The sequence below is a fragment of the Trachemys scripta genome, chromosome 14, assembly GCF_013100865.1.
Source record: "Trachemys scripta elegans isolate TJP31775 chromosome 14, CAS_Tse_1.0, whole genome shotgun sequence".
Taxonomy (NCBI): Eukaryota; Metazoa; Chordata; order Testudines; family Emydidae; genus Trachemys; species Trachemys scripta.
The window spans coordinates 39963407-39979639 of NC_048311.1; the positions used below are offsets into that span (position 1 = coordinate 39963407).

Here is a 16233-nt window from a genome sequence, read left to right on the forward strand (position 1 = left end):
GCACTTATAAACTTGAGATCTTCAGCTGAAGGGCTTCAGAAAAGGCAAGATATCACTGAGGCATTATCACCCTATTAGAGTGGGGTGTGTGTGTGTGTGTGTGTGTGTGTATGAGGGGGTGATAGGCGCATCACAGGGCTCAAACAAACTGTTAGCATCAATACCGACAAACTACACGCTAGCAGCCCGTAGGGTGTAGCATTGTGAACGGTCCCGTAGGGGATTCTGTAATGGCACATCCGTACTACTGAAATCATGTGTCAAATCAAATCTTGAGTCAGCACAGCACGCAGTTGATTGCGAATTTAACACACTGCGCATAAAACGTGTAAAGGATTAAGGGCACTTCCAGCGCCGTTTTAGGAATATTTACTACAGAATTGTGCATCTATATACTTGCTCATTCTGTGAAATATTTACACAAAGCGCAAACTAACCCCTTTAACCTCCCTATTAGATTACTGAGGGGAAGGAGAGACAGAGAAGGGGGGGGGCGCGAGTAAGCAGACGTCACTCTGATCTCTATGGCAGTGTTTTAGAGACCAATCCCCCACTCTCCCTACAAAGAAAAGTTGCTTAATTTTCACTGTCCGTGCATTAAAAAAAAAAAAGCTTCGAAAAAGTCATTTAACAACAAAAGACGTAAGACGGGGACATTGTCGCACGTTAAAAACGAAAGTTACTCCCCTTTAGTTTTACATAACGGAACCTATTAACTACTTGATCATAAGGACAAATTGTTTAATCCGATTTGAAGTCGTTTCGGGCTCCGGCGCCACCGTCACGTGGATCCGCATTAACCGCCTTCAGGCTCTTGCCCCGCGCAGGCATCGCACGAGGTGAACATCGCTGGATGCGACAGTGACTCTCTTCGCGTGCAGAGCGCATAACTTCCAGTCCTCGCACAACTGCACCAGATAAGCTTCCGTGGCTTCCTGCAAGGCTAGATAGGTGGGAAGTTGGACACGCAGGCGGCTGCCCCCAGAGCTCTGAATGACCATCTTGCTCAGGCGCTGAAAAGACTGTTTAGGAAGCAACAACTCGCTAGATTTCTGAGACCCTCGGCTCTGCCAGAGCACTTCGGTCTGAAAACGATCGTGGGGGAGCTTCTTCATCTTCTCTGGTGTATAGGAATAGGCACTTGTTCGACCCTTTTTTCCTAGTTGCTTACTCCACTGGGCTCTCCGCAGGGATAGCTTAGACACTATCTGCTTTGCCCTAGCCATAGAGAAAGAGCGGGGAGGGAAAACCACAGCGGCACTTTCTTAGTCACCTTTCTGTACAGTTCAGTGAAGAAAACCAACAGACTACTAGCTGCTAGGGGATCCTTATATAGGCACGAGTGAGCGCTGATTGGCTCACAAGGAAAGGCAGGCTCTGATAGGACGACAAAGAGTCCAAGACTCTGGTTGGAGAAAAAACAAGCCTTTTTTTAAAGCGACCACCTGCAAATGCAGCCACGGCAGGAAACAGGCAAGGGAGATGAACCTTTTCCTCTTCCCTCAAAAGAAACGATTAGAAAAAATGAACACATTTCATTCTGATCTGAGAATCAGTGACAGGAATATTGTAAATCTTTTGTGTGTGTCCCATTATGTTAGAGAGAAAAAATAAGCGTTAAAGGGAAAATATACCGTAGAAAAAGTCTCCAAGTCTATTGAAGCAGAATTATTATAAACTGGCCAGAAATTAGGATTAAATAACGTGTAGGGACAGATTTTGCATAGGTTTCTCCTTTCTTTTCTCCACTCCCTAGACTTTTCCTCATCTTTGAAGTGCAATACCCTAACATTGTAACTGGGGCCTCAAGAGCTCGATCCTTTTCCCATGTAAATCAAGGGTGAAGCTCTAATTAACTTGTGTGGAACAGGATCCAGGCCTAACACTACTGCAGGAAGAAGGAAAACAAACTCCACTTTACTACCGCAGAATCCTATTTTCAAATACCTGACCTGCCTTTAAAAAAATGTTCTGAAGTATTTACAATCTGGGGAAGCTATGCCAGAAGGAGAATAAGTCCCTTTGATTCCTGGAGCCATTATAGCCATGTTTCAAATGTCATAAGAGAAACCTCTCCTTTCACTCCATTTGGCTCTAATTATTTATTTCAAACGAGTTTAGAAGGGATGTGTAAGGGTCGAGTTCATGGGGTTGTTATTAAACTGTAAATGATAAGACACAATACACAGGAAAATCAGCTTCCGAAGTAAGCACCGAAAATAACTCTTGACAGACCCTCAAACTGCTCTTCCACCAATAGAAACAACCAACAAACCCAAACAGACCCTTGCAATCCTAATCCTAATCCTAATCCCGTAGGGAAAAAATGTGAAGACCCCTGCCCTGATTGGTAAAGAATGAGAGCCAATAGGAAGCGAGATTCTTTTTTGTCCAATAGGAAGAAAGGAGTGTTATTCCCTCTGTATTTGCAAGTGTTTGGGTGTGTTTCTGAGGTTTCTTTAAGAACGAGTTAGATGACAATAAAACCCGAGAAGCAGACGAATTGCTTTGCTCTTTTATTCTGCCTCACACCCCCAGCCTGTCCGAGTGAAATCCAGAGGCCGCAGCTGCGGGAATGTGGGTTAAATTTAGCCATAAACACGAATTCTCTCCTGAGCTGAGGAGCCAAATGGGCGGCCACAGCCTAGTTTTGTGACCTATCCCAGACAAAAACTCATGAATATTTCGGACAACGCCAGCGGGGGACCTAGCTCAGTGCCCTGGAGCGGGGAGGGCGAAATGATTGTGCAAATCGGGGCTGGTGCTTTTTGGGGGCAACATGAGTGGGACGGAAGAAACACAGGCTGGGGGGAGGCGCAGGGGCAGGAGTAAAGCGGGGGATTGATTCGGTTGCGTCGGGCTCTGCTCTCTATCTGGCCTCGAGCGGCGGCCGCCGAGCTCAGTGTCAGGGCGGCGGCTCCACGTGCGGGTCTGGGTGGCAGCAGCTGGGATTGGGTCGCAGGGACATGCCCGGTTCAGTTTCTCTCCCCGCGGCTTTTGCGGCCTCCCGCGCGGCCCGGGAGAATCCCCGGCGCAAGAGAAGGAGGAAACCGACTCTCAGCCAGGTCATTCTCCGGGCTGCTGCTGTCCCCGCCGCCGGCAAAGGCGCCTCTCTCGCCGCCATCAAGAAGACGCTGGAGGGCGAGGGATACGACGTGCGGAAGAACAAGGGCCGCATCAAGGCTGTGCTCCGTTATCTCCTGAGCCAAGGGGCCCTGCGTCGGGTCAGCGGCAGCGGCGCCTCGGGCTCTTTCAGGCTCCAGCGGGGAGGCGGCGCCGCCAAAGCAGAAAAGAGGGAAACAGCCGCTGCCAAGAGGCGCCAGAGCTCGGCGAAGACAGGAACCGCTGCCCCAGGGCCAAATGACCCCAGCGGGGAAATCAAACCGGCTGCTGCGCGGCCCAAGAGGGTCAGCGGGAGCCCGGGCAAAATCAGGGGGACGGTGGCAACGCGCAGGAAGCAAATCTTAGAAGATATTATTAAGGGAACCTTCCTTCTGGAGTGACGGCTCAGGCCAGGAGCGAAAAACGAAACCAAAACGGTTCTTTTCAGAACCACCCCCCAGCGTTCATCAAAAGAGCGGATTCTGTGTGCGAACGCTTGGGTGCCGGGTGTCGTAAGGAAGGGTTGAAGTGACAACCCCCAGTAATCAGGGAAACGTACTTGCGTTGCAAAGAAAGCCCCATTCATTCAAGTACTAGCAGCGATGAGCAATGTAGTTTATGATACGCAGTTTGGGAAAGCCGACAGCGCTATGAAGCCCGGGGACTTTATAAAGATTACCCCAATGCTGGTGTTAAAACAGGTTTTTAGTGCTGGTAAACAATGCAATGCTTTCTAAAACACGAGTTCCTACAGCCCCTGTTTGCCTTCCTTCTTCCCATTCACCGCAGGGTTCGCATCTCACAACCAGGATTTTGGCTCCACACACATGAAATGAAATCAAACAAAACTGGGGACATAAGTGCTAACGCTCATCTGGAGAACGTTATGGGGTAGCTTTTAAAAGAGCCTTCCGATTCTTTCCTTAGGGTGAATCAATAGTTGTGTGACTTTGAGGACTTTCTCTAGATGCTTCCCACTGCATAAGGGATGCAGAAGTAGCTCCTGATTTTATAAGGTCCTTTAGTTTCTTCCTGGCTTTTTTTCTTCGCTGCTTTGTTCTTCCTCTTAAGCTTCTTCTCCTCCTGCTTCTTGAGAGCTTTGGGCTTCTCCAAAGGTCCTTTTCTGGGCCAGCACTTTCCCCACCCTGCTTTAGTATGACAAGGACTCTGATTTTAACAGGAATGGAGGAGGGACATTGTGTAAAACAGTCCACTTCCCCCCCACACACACACCCTGGTCTACAGCAGTGGTGCGCAACCAGGGGTACACAGAGGTCTTTCAGGGGGTACTCAACTCATCTAGATATTGGCCTAGTTTTATAACCAGCTACAGAAAAAGCACTAGGGAAGTCAGGCCAAACTAAAATTTCACACACACAATGACTTGTTTATACTGCTCTATAGACTATACACTGAAATGCAGGCACAATATTTACATTCCCATTGATTTATTTTATAATTATATGGTAAAAAGGAGAAAGTCAGCACTTTTTCAATACCAGTGGCTGTGACACGTTTGTATGTTCATGTCTGATTTTGTGAGCAAGTCGTTTTTAAGTGAGGTGAAACTTGGGGGTACACAAGGCAAATTAGACTCCTGAAAGGGGGGCAATAGTCTGGAAAGGTTGAGAGCCACTCATCCATAGTATGAATATCTTATAAATGGATAAAGGGTTAAATTAAAGGATTATTTTAACAAATATTGAGTTGTATTGCAGTATCAAACAAACCCCATTCAGGAATGAAGTCCCAATGTGCTAGGTGCTGTACGAATACACCTTCCTTACTCCTAGGAGTTCACAATCTAAGCAATAGCTTCTAATTAATAGTGGGAGCAAAGTCACTTCTCCATGTTTTCTGTTTTCTTTCAAACATTCGCGGTGTTTGATTGGTTTCCCAAGGGAACCAATGAAAAGTGGAATGTTGGAATCCTTAATTTGCATATCGCCGTTGGAAAGGGGGATTGTTCCATGTTGGCTTGAACGAGGTTGGGGTCAGTGTTAACCGAGGGGGGGGGGGAGGAGCAGGCTATCTAGGTTTTCACTCAGGTCGGACTATAGGCAATATAAAGAGGAAATATGAAAGAAAAGGAGTTTGATAGAGGTGTGTTGCTGTAGAGGGCTAAGGAAACTTTGAAGCAGCTTAATGCTGATTAGAAGGCAAAATGATGATCAGCAGTAGCGTTATAAAGATTCTCACTTTATTTACTTGTATGAGGTCTGAAGGCACTAAGGTTGTTACTGAATATATCAGCTTTAAATGAAATTTCTTGTTTAGCTAGATTAGAAATTGATTATTTAAAAGGAATTATAATTCAAAGGTCTCTTTAAGAGCTACTTATCTTTCGTCACAATAATTGCTATGCAAACTTGTACCAAAAGACACTTATGATAATTAGTGGCTTTAAAAGTAGGAATAACTTGCATTAAATTTTTGTAAAACATTGCTGTTCCCTTAAATTCTGTATTTTCTTGTAAAGATTTCAAGGTGAGGCTATGCAGGTTTGTTTGGTTTATCACTCGTGGAAGTGAGGATAGAAGAAGCTGATGAAATGTGGGGGTGACTGAAATTTTCTCTTGTGCTTTTCACAAGCAGTCAACTTTGCTATAACTTGTATTAGGCAGTCTTTTTTTCCTACCACTGTCTTGTTTAAAAACAGTTAAATGGTGATGTGGGTATACTCGCTGTAGGACACTACTCTCTCAGGCTTGTGGCTGACTATAAACAATAAACTCAGCAGGCATGTCTCTGCCCCTCAGAGGAGAACAATTTGTTGTAAACCTTGAATTTAAAAAAAAGCCTTCTAGTGCTTGCTTTTGAGAAGTCCTTGTGGATCAGGATCAGTGAGAGAGATGCAGCTACAGAGCGAAGAAATTCATTTAATTTTGTGTCAATTCAACTCACATTGGGTGTATTTCTTGGGTTTCTGTCAATCTTTCTGGTCTGAAGATGGGACTCAAAATCCCCTATTTCCACTGGACAAAAGAGATTCTTGCATCCTATTAATTCCATTGTTTCAACTATCACAATAGAAGGGCGGGGGTTCCATCCCAGAGGAGTATAAAAATGTGGAAAAATTGGAAAGGGTCTAGCAGCTGGCAACAAAAATGATTAGGGGGTTGGAGCACATGACTAATGAGGAGCGGCTGAGGGAACTGGGATTGTTTCTTTTGCAGAAGAGAAGAATGAGGGGGGATTTGGTAGCTGCTTTCAAATACCTGAAAGGGGGTTCCAAAGAGAATTAATCTAGACTGTTCTCAGTGGTACCAGATGGCAGAACAAGGAGTAATGGTCTCAAGTTGCAGTGCAGGAGGTTTAGGCTGGATATTAGGAGAAACTTTTTCACTAGGAGAGTGGTGAAGCACTGGAATGGGTTACCTAGGGAGGTGGTGGAATCTCCTTCCTTGAAGGCTTTTAAAGTCAGGCTTGACAAAGCCCTGGCTGGGATGATTTAGTTGGTGTTGGTCCTGCTTTGAGCAGGGGGTTGGACTAGATGACCTCCTGAGGTCCCTTCCAACCCTGATATTCTATGATTCTATTCTGTGAGAAGGGCTCTGCTCTGCCCGTTTGTGGTTATGGGAGGATGAAGGATTGCTGTTCTCAGTAGGTATGCCTTATGCCTAGAAAGGGGAAAGCAGGGGCAATGCTGAAGCTCTATCCTTGCTCCTCTAATGGGATTTCTGTGCTTTATGCTCATGTGTGCAGAAGATGGAGCTGGGTGAGATATTAGCTCAAGCTCGCAAAGGGGATGGGGCCCTAAAGTACCACCTGTGAATCTCTATCAGCAAAGGGGGCGGTCTTAGGAAGCAGGAGTGCTGGAGGGTTATAGGTCTGAGCAACTTTGCTACAGAGGGCAATAGGCCTCCCACCTGCACTGGCACAGTTACTCCTGTACAGTGTTCTACCAGCGGAACCTTTATTTATATGAGACTAAATGATGCTTTGCCTCTCCTCCCAAATAAATAGCCACAAAACATTCAAAAAATTCTATGCCAATGCAAAGTTTATTAGGTAATAAATTGGTAGGGAAATGCCTCCATCTGCTTCCATTTAGCAAGGTATAAATTTAAGAGTAGAATGCAAAAGGAAAGCTTAGTTCTATGAAGAGGAAAAATATAGCAAGAAACAGGATGGTTCTGTAGTCAAGGCAGTGCATCTGGGTTCAGGGCTTAGCCCTGCTCCAGATTCCCCTCTATGTATATTAGGCTAGGTCTACACTACGGGGGGTGGGGGTCGACCTAAGATACGCAACTTCAGCTACGTGAATAGCATAGCTGAAGTTGCGTATTTTAGGTTGACTTACCTGGCTGCGAGGATGGCAGCGAGTCAACTGCTGCCGCGCCGCCGTCGACTCCGCTTCTGCCTCTTGCTGCAGTGAATTTCCGGAGTCGACGGCAGAGCCATCGGGGATCGATTTTATCGCATCTTCACTAGACGCAATAAGTCGATCCCAAATAGATCGATTGCTACCCGTCGATCCGGTAGGTAGTGAAGACGTGCCCTTAGAAAAATCACTTAATTGCTCGGAGAGATGGGATGCGCCGATGGTCAGGGCATTAGTCTAGGGAGACCTGGGATCAGTTCTCTGCTCTGTCATGTGTCTGACCTTGCGCAAGCGACTTAGGGCTTGTCCGGGTGGTGAAATGGACTGACAGGATCACAGAGGTATAATTGTTTAGGGAAGCAAAATAAAATCACTTTTATTCAGGAATAAAGCCTCCACGCAGGTATAGTTCTGCCAGTCAGTGTCCCTGTGTAGTCAAGTATAGCTCTGCCTCAGTTCCACATCTGTAAAATGGGGATATTTTCACTTCTTTAAATGACAGGGGTTCTCTGAGGATAAACACATTAAATGTTGTGACGTGCTCAGGTAGTATTTGGGGGGGGGCACATAAGGACCACAGATAGAAGTTAAAGAGCAGGTCCCTAACTGGTGTAAATCAGTGTAGCTCCATTGCAATGAGATAATGGGGGGGTCCAGATAAGTATCTAAGATAGAAGATGGTGCCCGACCTAACAAAGGGCCTTTTCCCCACTCTTGTTGATTGCAGACTCTTCAAGGCATAGACCAGGGGTTCTCAAACTGGGGGTTGGGACCCGACAGCAGGTCGTGAGGTTATTACATGGGGTGGGGTCATGAGCTCTCAGCCTTCACCCCAAACCCCGCTTTGCCTCCAGCATTTATAGTGGTGTTAAACATGTTTAAGTGTTTTTAATTTATAAGGGGGGGTCACACTCAGAGGCTTGCTGTGTGAAAGGGGTCATCAGTACAAAAGTTTGAGAACCGCTGGCATAGACTGTTTCATACTCTGTACCATAGGCCCCAACTTTCCTGGTGGTGGTGGGTACTCGCGCCCCCCTGGCCTTGCCCTGACTCCACCCTTGCCCCGCCCCCATTCCAACCCCTTCCCCAAAGTCCCTGCCCCATTGGACCCCTCCCCCAAATCCCGGCCCCGCCTCTTCCCTGAGCGCGCCTTGTTCCCCCTCCCTCCCCAGCACTTGCTGCGCGGATCAGCTATTTTGCGGTGCAAGCGCTGGGAGCCAGGGGGAAAAAGTGGGCACCCGGTGCCCTCAGGGGAGGAGGAGGAGGTGAGCTGGGGCAGGGAGCTGCCGGTCCAATTTTTCACCAGGGATGTTCCAGCCCCGGAGCACCCACGGAGTCGGTACCTATGCTCTGTACAATGGATCGCTGATCTCAGCTGGGACAGGGACTGTCTCTCGCTGTGTGTCTGTGCAGCGCCTGGCCCAATGGGGCCCTGATTTCAGTTGGGACCTCCTAGGTGCTGACATACTGTGGATAAGTAGATATTCATCTTTAAATCTCCCCCTGTGATCTGCATGCCAGGGCTCCTCCAAAAGTCTCTCATAGTGTGGCGCACATCCTAATTGATTGTTTACTTCACCAGCTTCTTCTTTATCATTCTGAGGACCATCTTCTCCCCCGCTGGCAACAAAACCATCCCTGAGGCAACCACACTGATTGCTTCTATGGAAAAGCACTATTACTAATGTATGTAGGACCAAGGCCAAGCTGGGATGGTTTATCCTATGTCTCAGGGGCACAGTTTGATCTGGGAGCCTGTACTCAGCAGCTCAAAGAAAGGGCAGATTTTCTCGCCACCAAAAGGGGCTGGTGGGAAAGTGAAGATCGGGGCCTCGTTGCCAGCATCATAAAACGCCACCAATCCCCCTTCATAGTCCACATAAATCCGGATCCTCCTAGGGACCCCATGTAGATACAAAGGAGTTTCAGGGCAGGTGAGCGCCCAATGCTGTTCCCAGTATTTCCGCACGGCCCAGATCCTCTGCTCTGGTGTAAACGTGCTCGCTCCTTTCCTCTTAACAGGTTCCAGGGCTACTCCCACGACCCAGACTGCCCCTTCTCCAACTTCCATCTCCCAGCAATGCCTCCCAGAGGCAAAGCCCTCAGAGGCCAGCACGCAGGGAGCAGGGTCAAATCTCTCGGGATGGTCGGGCAGATCCTGCCGGGCGACTCCCCAGTGCACACTTTTGCCATCCGCGGACACGGCGAGCCAGGGATTTGCCGTGTCTGGATCCAGAGTCACTTCAGCTGCCCAGAGAGAGAGAATTAAAACAATCAGTGTTAGAGGCGGAGCTCAGCTGTGGGGCAAGGTTTGCTTCAGCATATAGCACAGCAAGGGCTGTGTCTCATGCCTTAGGTTCTGCTGCCATCTTGTGGCCACTCACAGTAATTTGTTACAGCCCCTCTCCAAGCCTATTTTTCATTTCCCCCCTCACCCATTTTTTTGCTCTGATCAACTTCTGTCCTTCAAATCACAGATACAATTTCCTTTCCCGTCCAATCTGATTGTTAAACAGTGACTGAGTCAGTCGTAAGGTGGGCCCTGCCTGTCTGGAAGCATCACCAAACCCAAGAATTCAGACATTATGAATCAGCCCAACCCCAATCAATGGAATTTTCTTTTAAAATAATCATGGGGTTCTTGCTATCTTCCGCCTTTTTTCTGAGCCTTTAAGATGCCTAGTGGTCATATTTTGAGGGGGAGGAGGAGAGTTTCTCTGCAGCCACAAGGGCTAGAATTTTTTTTAAATAGTAAATGAAAATGAGATTTTCCCATAATCACTTGAGTCCAAGAGCTGGATCTTAAAAAAATAAAAAATAAAATAAAAAATACACAAATGTGGAGACTTGAGATTAAAATCACAGGAGTTGACAATACTGTAGTAGCTAGTAATAACCCCCTGCAGTGGGCATTGCATAGAATCACAGAACAGTAGGACTGGAAAGGACCTCAACAAGTCTTCTACTCCAGTCCCCTGCACTCAAGGCAGGACCAAGCATTATCTAGACCCCATCCCTGACAGGTGTCTGTCCAACCTGCTCTTAAAAATCTCCAATGACAGAGATTCCTAGAGGCTCTGGCAGTGCAAGGTCCTGTTTGTAGCCCTGACTCCAGCAATTAGTTTGATTCCTGCTGCTTCTGATGTCCCAAACCAAACGTGTTCTCCTCACATCAGGAAAACAATCCCATCAATAATGCCAGTCTCCCAACGACCCCTTAGAAATTTACCTCTGTCCGGTTTCGGTTCAGGCAACAGATTCACTAAAGGAAGAAGAGCACGGAGAGGAGATCAGATTTTGTCGATGACTATCATGGACTTAGTCACAAGAGGGGAATGAGGGGCTGGATAGAGGAAGAAACGGCACAGAAAACCCACAGACAGATCTTTCTAGTGACTTGGAATTTTATATGGGCTAGTTAAGAAACAGCATGTAATCAGTGATTTTAGTTTATTGTTCATTTTATTGTGTGATGGTATAACTAACATATTATATATAATCATTGTATGTTAGAGTTAAATTGTAGGATTATAGAAGTATAAAATAGATTGATTAGTAGTTATTAGGGATAATTATGTCTTATCTAAGTAAGTAGGGCTGAAACACAAGGCCTACCAGCTGAGGCCTATAGATTTTAGCTTAACCATACTAGGCCGTAGAGTTAAGGAATGCTGATACACCTCTACCTTGATATCACGCTGTCCTCGGGAGCCAAAAAATCTTACCACGTTATAGGTGAAACCGCGTTATATCGAACTTGCTTTGATCCACCAGAGTGTGCAGCCCCGCCCCCACAAAGCACTGCTTTACCGAGTTATATCCGAATTCATGTTCTATCGGGTCGCATTGTATTGGGGTAGAGGTGTATAAATATGTGACCGTAGAATAACCTAATGCCCTAAGCTTACGGGAAAAGATGTACCAATGAGTGATATTGCAAAAAATTAACAGTAAAAGTAATTTTTTGCTTACAAGATACTTGATAGTCACATTTTTCTAACCGCAGAGTGCACTATGTGCAGAAATGCTAATGAGGTATAGGAAGAATCATATTATAAAAAGAGGGTGCCTGCATTAGGAAAATTGAGAGCTCCCTCTGGGAAACTCCAGCAGGAACCATCCCTCTACTGATGATTGATCCATGAGAGACCCATCAGACTCTAACACTATCTAGGAGGATGTGAGTCTAACTCTGTTTGTAACTTGTGCATAAGTCTGTATGGAATTTCTATATGCCTGGGTACTCATAACTTTAATGGTAACTTTAATAAAACTTGTAAATCAGACTAGACCTTGTACTTGTGAATGTCTTTGTGGTCACTGCCCTTGGTCATTACGTGTTCCTAGAGACTCTAAAACTGAAGCAAGTAGCAGAGGTGACTTTCACTCTGTTAAGCTTGACACTAGTCACCAGAGCCGAACCTACAGCGGTGTAATCCCACATTACTAAATTCACTGTAAATAAAATAAAAGGCTACATGCATTTAGGGTGGTTTAGCTCTTTCACACTCACCCAATAAGAAAGAGACCTTGGGGCTGATTTGCCCCCGGTGTTAATCAAGACTAACCCCATTGGAGTCACTAGAATTAGGATGATGTGAAACCAGCATCAGTGAAATCCGAATCAGACCAGCCCCTGTGTAAACACACTCAGGCCTCCTGAACTTCTCCATCTCTCCGTTACCTTTCAGCTTCCTCAGAGCATCCTGGAGGAAAGCGAAATTTTGAGAAAACAACCAGAGTCTCCATTTCGGTTCAGGAGAAGCAGGCGCTGGAGCCTGGAATGTGCCCATCTCACATCTAGAGAGAGAGACCCAGGGTGTTACCAGCTGATGGCCCAGCCCAGGCACCAGGGAGAACAGCTGGGACTGGAGCTGAGTTCTCAGAGTCACCTGACCCTAAGGTCTGGGCCGGTCTGGACTCTGGGGAAATGGCAGCAGCCCCAGGACGTTGAGGATGGAGGGAAGATTAGAAGCTTCACAGGGAGACCGTCCCACGCGCTCCCTGTCGGGCCCAGAGGAGACATGTCCCTCCAGGGCCGGCTCCAGCATTTCTGCTCCAAGACCAAAAAAAAAAAAAAAAGCCGCAATTGGCGGCGGTAGTTCAGTGTCAGGTCCTTCACTCCTAGAGGGAGTGAGGGACCTGTCACCCCGAATTGCCACACATGCCGCCCCTCTCCCTTGGCCGCCCCAAGCACCTGCTTGTTAAGCTGGTGCCTGGAGCCGGCCCTGTGTCCCTCACCTGGTTCCTGAGCCCCTTCTCAGCATCGGGAAGCACAAGGGGGAGTGAGAAGGAGCCACCTACCTGCTCAAAGTGCTTCTGACATCCTAGAGGAGAGAGGGAGAGAGAAACGGGAGCTCAGTGCCACATGCTGGGTACCCACCCAGCCTGCTCTGCATCACAATCAGTCTGATGCCCGGTTCTCCACATTCTGGATCCGCACTCCCTGAAAGCAGCTCTCTGAAGGACTTCATCTCTCAGTTTCCATCAGTGGCTCTCTGATGGAGACCAGAGTTTGGGGTTTGGCCTTCGGGGGAATTTTCTTACACTCCATTCAGGACAAAGGAAGATTTTTCTCCCCTCAAAGAACCTAATCATTTCTCTTTTGGGCTGCGCAGATGCAGAGCGCTGTTGGGATCAGTGACGCCTGGGGCCCTGCAACGGTGGCTTCGGGAGCCCTCCGTTCCTTGCACCGGGGGTCTGGGGTGTGTCTCTCACAGTCTCACCTGCATGAATTCACTCGCGGGCTGCTTGCACTTCTCCTCCATCTGCCCGATCAGGGTGTTGAGACGGGAAACCTCCTCGGTGAGTCGGCAGACGTTTTCATCCTTTCTGGCGGTGACCTCTTTCTCCAGCTCGTCCAGCCAGGCCAGCAAGAGGCACTCTTGTTCTTTCAGAAACTTGTGCAGTTTCTCAAATCGATACTCCATCGTCTCCCTGTCAATTTTTATTTGTCTCTGTGATGGACAGGGAAAGGCCAGGAACAGAGAGAGAGAGAGAGTCATGCAAACTGTCCAGTCTCTGAAGTGTTCTTCAGGGTAATTGTAAAAGTAACTTGCAAGGACAAAAAAATGGGATTTAAGTTCCTCTTTGTCTCAAACTGGGCCTCTGAAAACTGAGAGAACCAGTCACTGTTTAATGACCATGATTTAAATATTTAAAGAAACCCTTTGCCCTCATTCTCCATTTCCTGGATCAGTCTCCATTCCTTTAAAGCAAAAGATGATCTTTGCTTTACAAAGAGGAAGTATTTAATGTCTCTAGACAACACGTCCTTAGTGCGTCAGTGTCACAAGTTATTTATATCTTAGAGACTAACAAATTTACGAGTTTTTTCATGAAGTTGATGGATTTCCACTCCATACGGCTAAATGCAGTGCCTTGGTGCCACAAGTACTCCTGTTCTTTTTGCGGATACGGCTGCTACTCTAAAACAAGTTATTTATATGGTTGCCATCACTGTAGTAGTTGAAGAACACACAGTCTTTACTGTATTTATTTTCACAACACTCCGGTAAGGATAGAACCCAGGAGTCCTGACTCCCAGCTTGCATGCTCTCTAGCCACAAGACACTGCTCCCCTCTGCAGCTAAAAATGAACCCAGGCGTCCTGACTTCCAGCTTCCCCTGCTCTAACCACTACATGCTACTCCCCTCCCGGAACAGGGAAGTTCTATTCTCCCCAGGCTACAGATGGGTAAATTGAGGCACAGAGCGACTCGATAACTTGTCCAAAACCACCCAGAGAGTCCGGGCAGAGCAAGTCAATGAACCCAGATCTCCTGCATCCCAGGCTTAGTATCCTAACCACTGAATCGTCCTTCATCTTCTCACATGGGAACTTCCCTGTGTGAATTCGCTGGCTACAGGATATCAGTGGCAGTTACCAGCAGTTCCTGGCTTTGCTCTTCCTCACACGCTATGAGAGCCAGAATCTCTTCTCTCCCCTTCTCCAGAACATCCAGCCGCCTCCAGATTTGCTCCTGAAAGAATTGGAGAACAGAAGTTTTGTGGAGCTCCTCCCCTCCTCCCTGTTCAATGACACTTAGTGAGAACAACTAGAAAACATGACCCAGACCAGTCGCTCTGTGGTCTGGCTTGTGGGATGAGACTTCAGTTGGTGAATGTTCTCATTTCCAGTAACAAACCTGTGGGTTATTACCAGTCCCATCACTCCATCCTAGATCTGGATTCCACAACACAGGGAACCAAAATGACCCCCACCCCCATTCCTCCTCATAGCAGACAACTTTTAACTTCCCAGCTATAATCTGAGAGACAAGGTGGGAGAGGTAATATCTTTTGTTGCAGCGGCTCTCAGCCTTTCCCAACTACTGTACCCCTTTCAGGAGGCTGATTTGTCTGGTGTAGCCCCAAGTTCCACCTCACTTAAAAATGACTTGCTGACAAAATCAGACCTAAAAATACAAAAGTGTCAGAGCCACTACTACTGAAAAATTGCTGACTTTCTCATTTTCACCATGCAATTATAAAATAAATCAATTGAAATATAAATATTATACTTACATTTCACTGTATAGAGCAAGATAAACAAGTCCTTGTCTGTCTGAAATTTTAGTTTGTCCTGACGTCGCTAGTGCTTTTCATGTAGCCTGTTGTAAAACTAGGGAAATATCTAGATGAGTTGCTGTAGCCCCTGGAAGACCTCTGGTTGAGAACCACTGGTTTATTGGACCAACTGCTGTTGGCAAGAGAGACAAGCTTTCGAGCTTCTGAAGAAGAGCTCTGCGTAAGCTCGGAGTCTTGTCTCTCACCAGCAGAAGTTGGTCCAATAAAAGATATCACCTCATCCCTTTGGCCCTCTAATATCCTAGGACCAACACGACTACACCACCACTGCATACAGCTATAATCACATACGAATGGCCACACCGGGTCAGACCAAAGGTCCATCTAGCCCAGTGTCCTGTCTGCCGACAGTGGCCAATGCCAGGTGTCACAGAGGGAATGAACAGAACAGGGAATCATCAAGTGATCCCCACTAGACAGATTCCCTCTCACCTTGTACTCCTGGGCAGCCTCTTGAATGGGAACTACAGTGTGAGCCCTATGCTCCCTGGATCTGTCGCACACCACACAGATGGGGGTTTGATCCTCCTCGCAGAACAATTTCAGAGCCTCCTGGTGTTTCCCGCACACCGTCTCCCCTCCCAGCTTGGCCTGTTGTTGCTCATCCTTCAGCTGTCCGATGATTAGGTCTACGAGAGTCCCCAGCTGTCTGTTGGCTCGGAAGTTCCTCTGGGGAAAGATCTCCATGCAGCAGGGGCAGAACACATCTGTATCCAATCCCGCCCAGCACTGGGTGATGCAGGCTCGGCAGAAATTGTGCCCGCAGTCTAGAGTCACCGGATCATTAAAATACTCCAGGCAGATGGGACAAGAAGCTTCATCCTCAAAAGTTTTTGCTGGATCGGCAGCAGCCATGACTCTCCGTTTGAGTGCCGGAGAGAATTTGTTTCATTTTCTTCTTCCCAGAAAAGGACTGAGCCTTTGTTAACGACAGGGCGTTTCCCTGCCTGTAACATATTGCTCAAGTTTTTTTGGGGGGGGGAGGCGAGGGTGCTCCCAACAAAACTGCTTTGTCAGCCTTGCTGCCCTTCCTTGCCCTCAGAAGAAAGCGAAGTTCTTTGGCAATCTGCCTTCCTGGGAAAAAACCCCCCAAAGTTGTTCTTAATTTGGGTTAAAATAGCAGTGAAGAGAAGGCAACTCAGCTTTTAACTCCGCTCAGCAGCGGGCGTGAAAGCCTGTAGGGGAGCCCGGGGTGGAATTCGAGCCGTTCACCCCAG

General features: G+C 47.3%; 2 protein-coding genes across 2 annotated transcripts in view; one reads left to right on the forward strand and one right to left on the reverse strand.

The window, feature by feature from the left end:
- Positions 1-16233, forward strand: part of LOC117887100 (zinc finger protein 208-like) — an 882934-nt gene that overhangs the window by 765634 nt on the left and 101067 nt on the right. The window lies entirely within an intron of this gene.
- Positions 7553-15976, reverse strand: LOC117886962 (zinc finger protein RFP-like). Its single transcript, XM_034789153.1, has 7 exons — positions 15449-15976; positions 14314-14409; positions 13153-13383; positions 12731-12753; positions 12111-12226; positions 10656-10688; positions 7553-9673 (listed from the first exon to the last, which is right to left on the reverse strand). Exons 1-7 carry the CDS (start codon positions 15869-15871, stop codon positions 9156-9158), a joined length of 1440 nt encoding a protein of 479 aa, XP_034645044.1. The 5' UTR covers positions 15872-15976; the 3' UTR covers positions 7553-9155.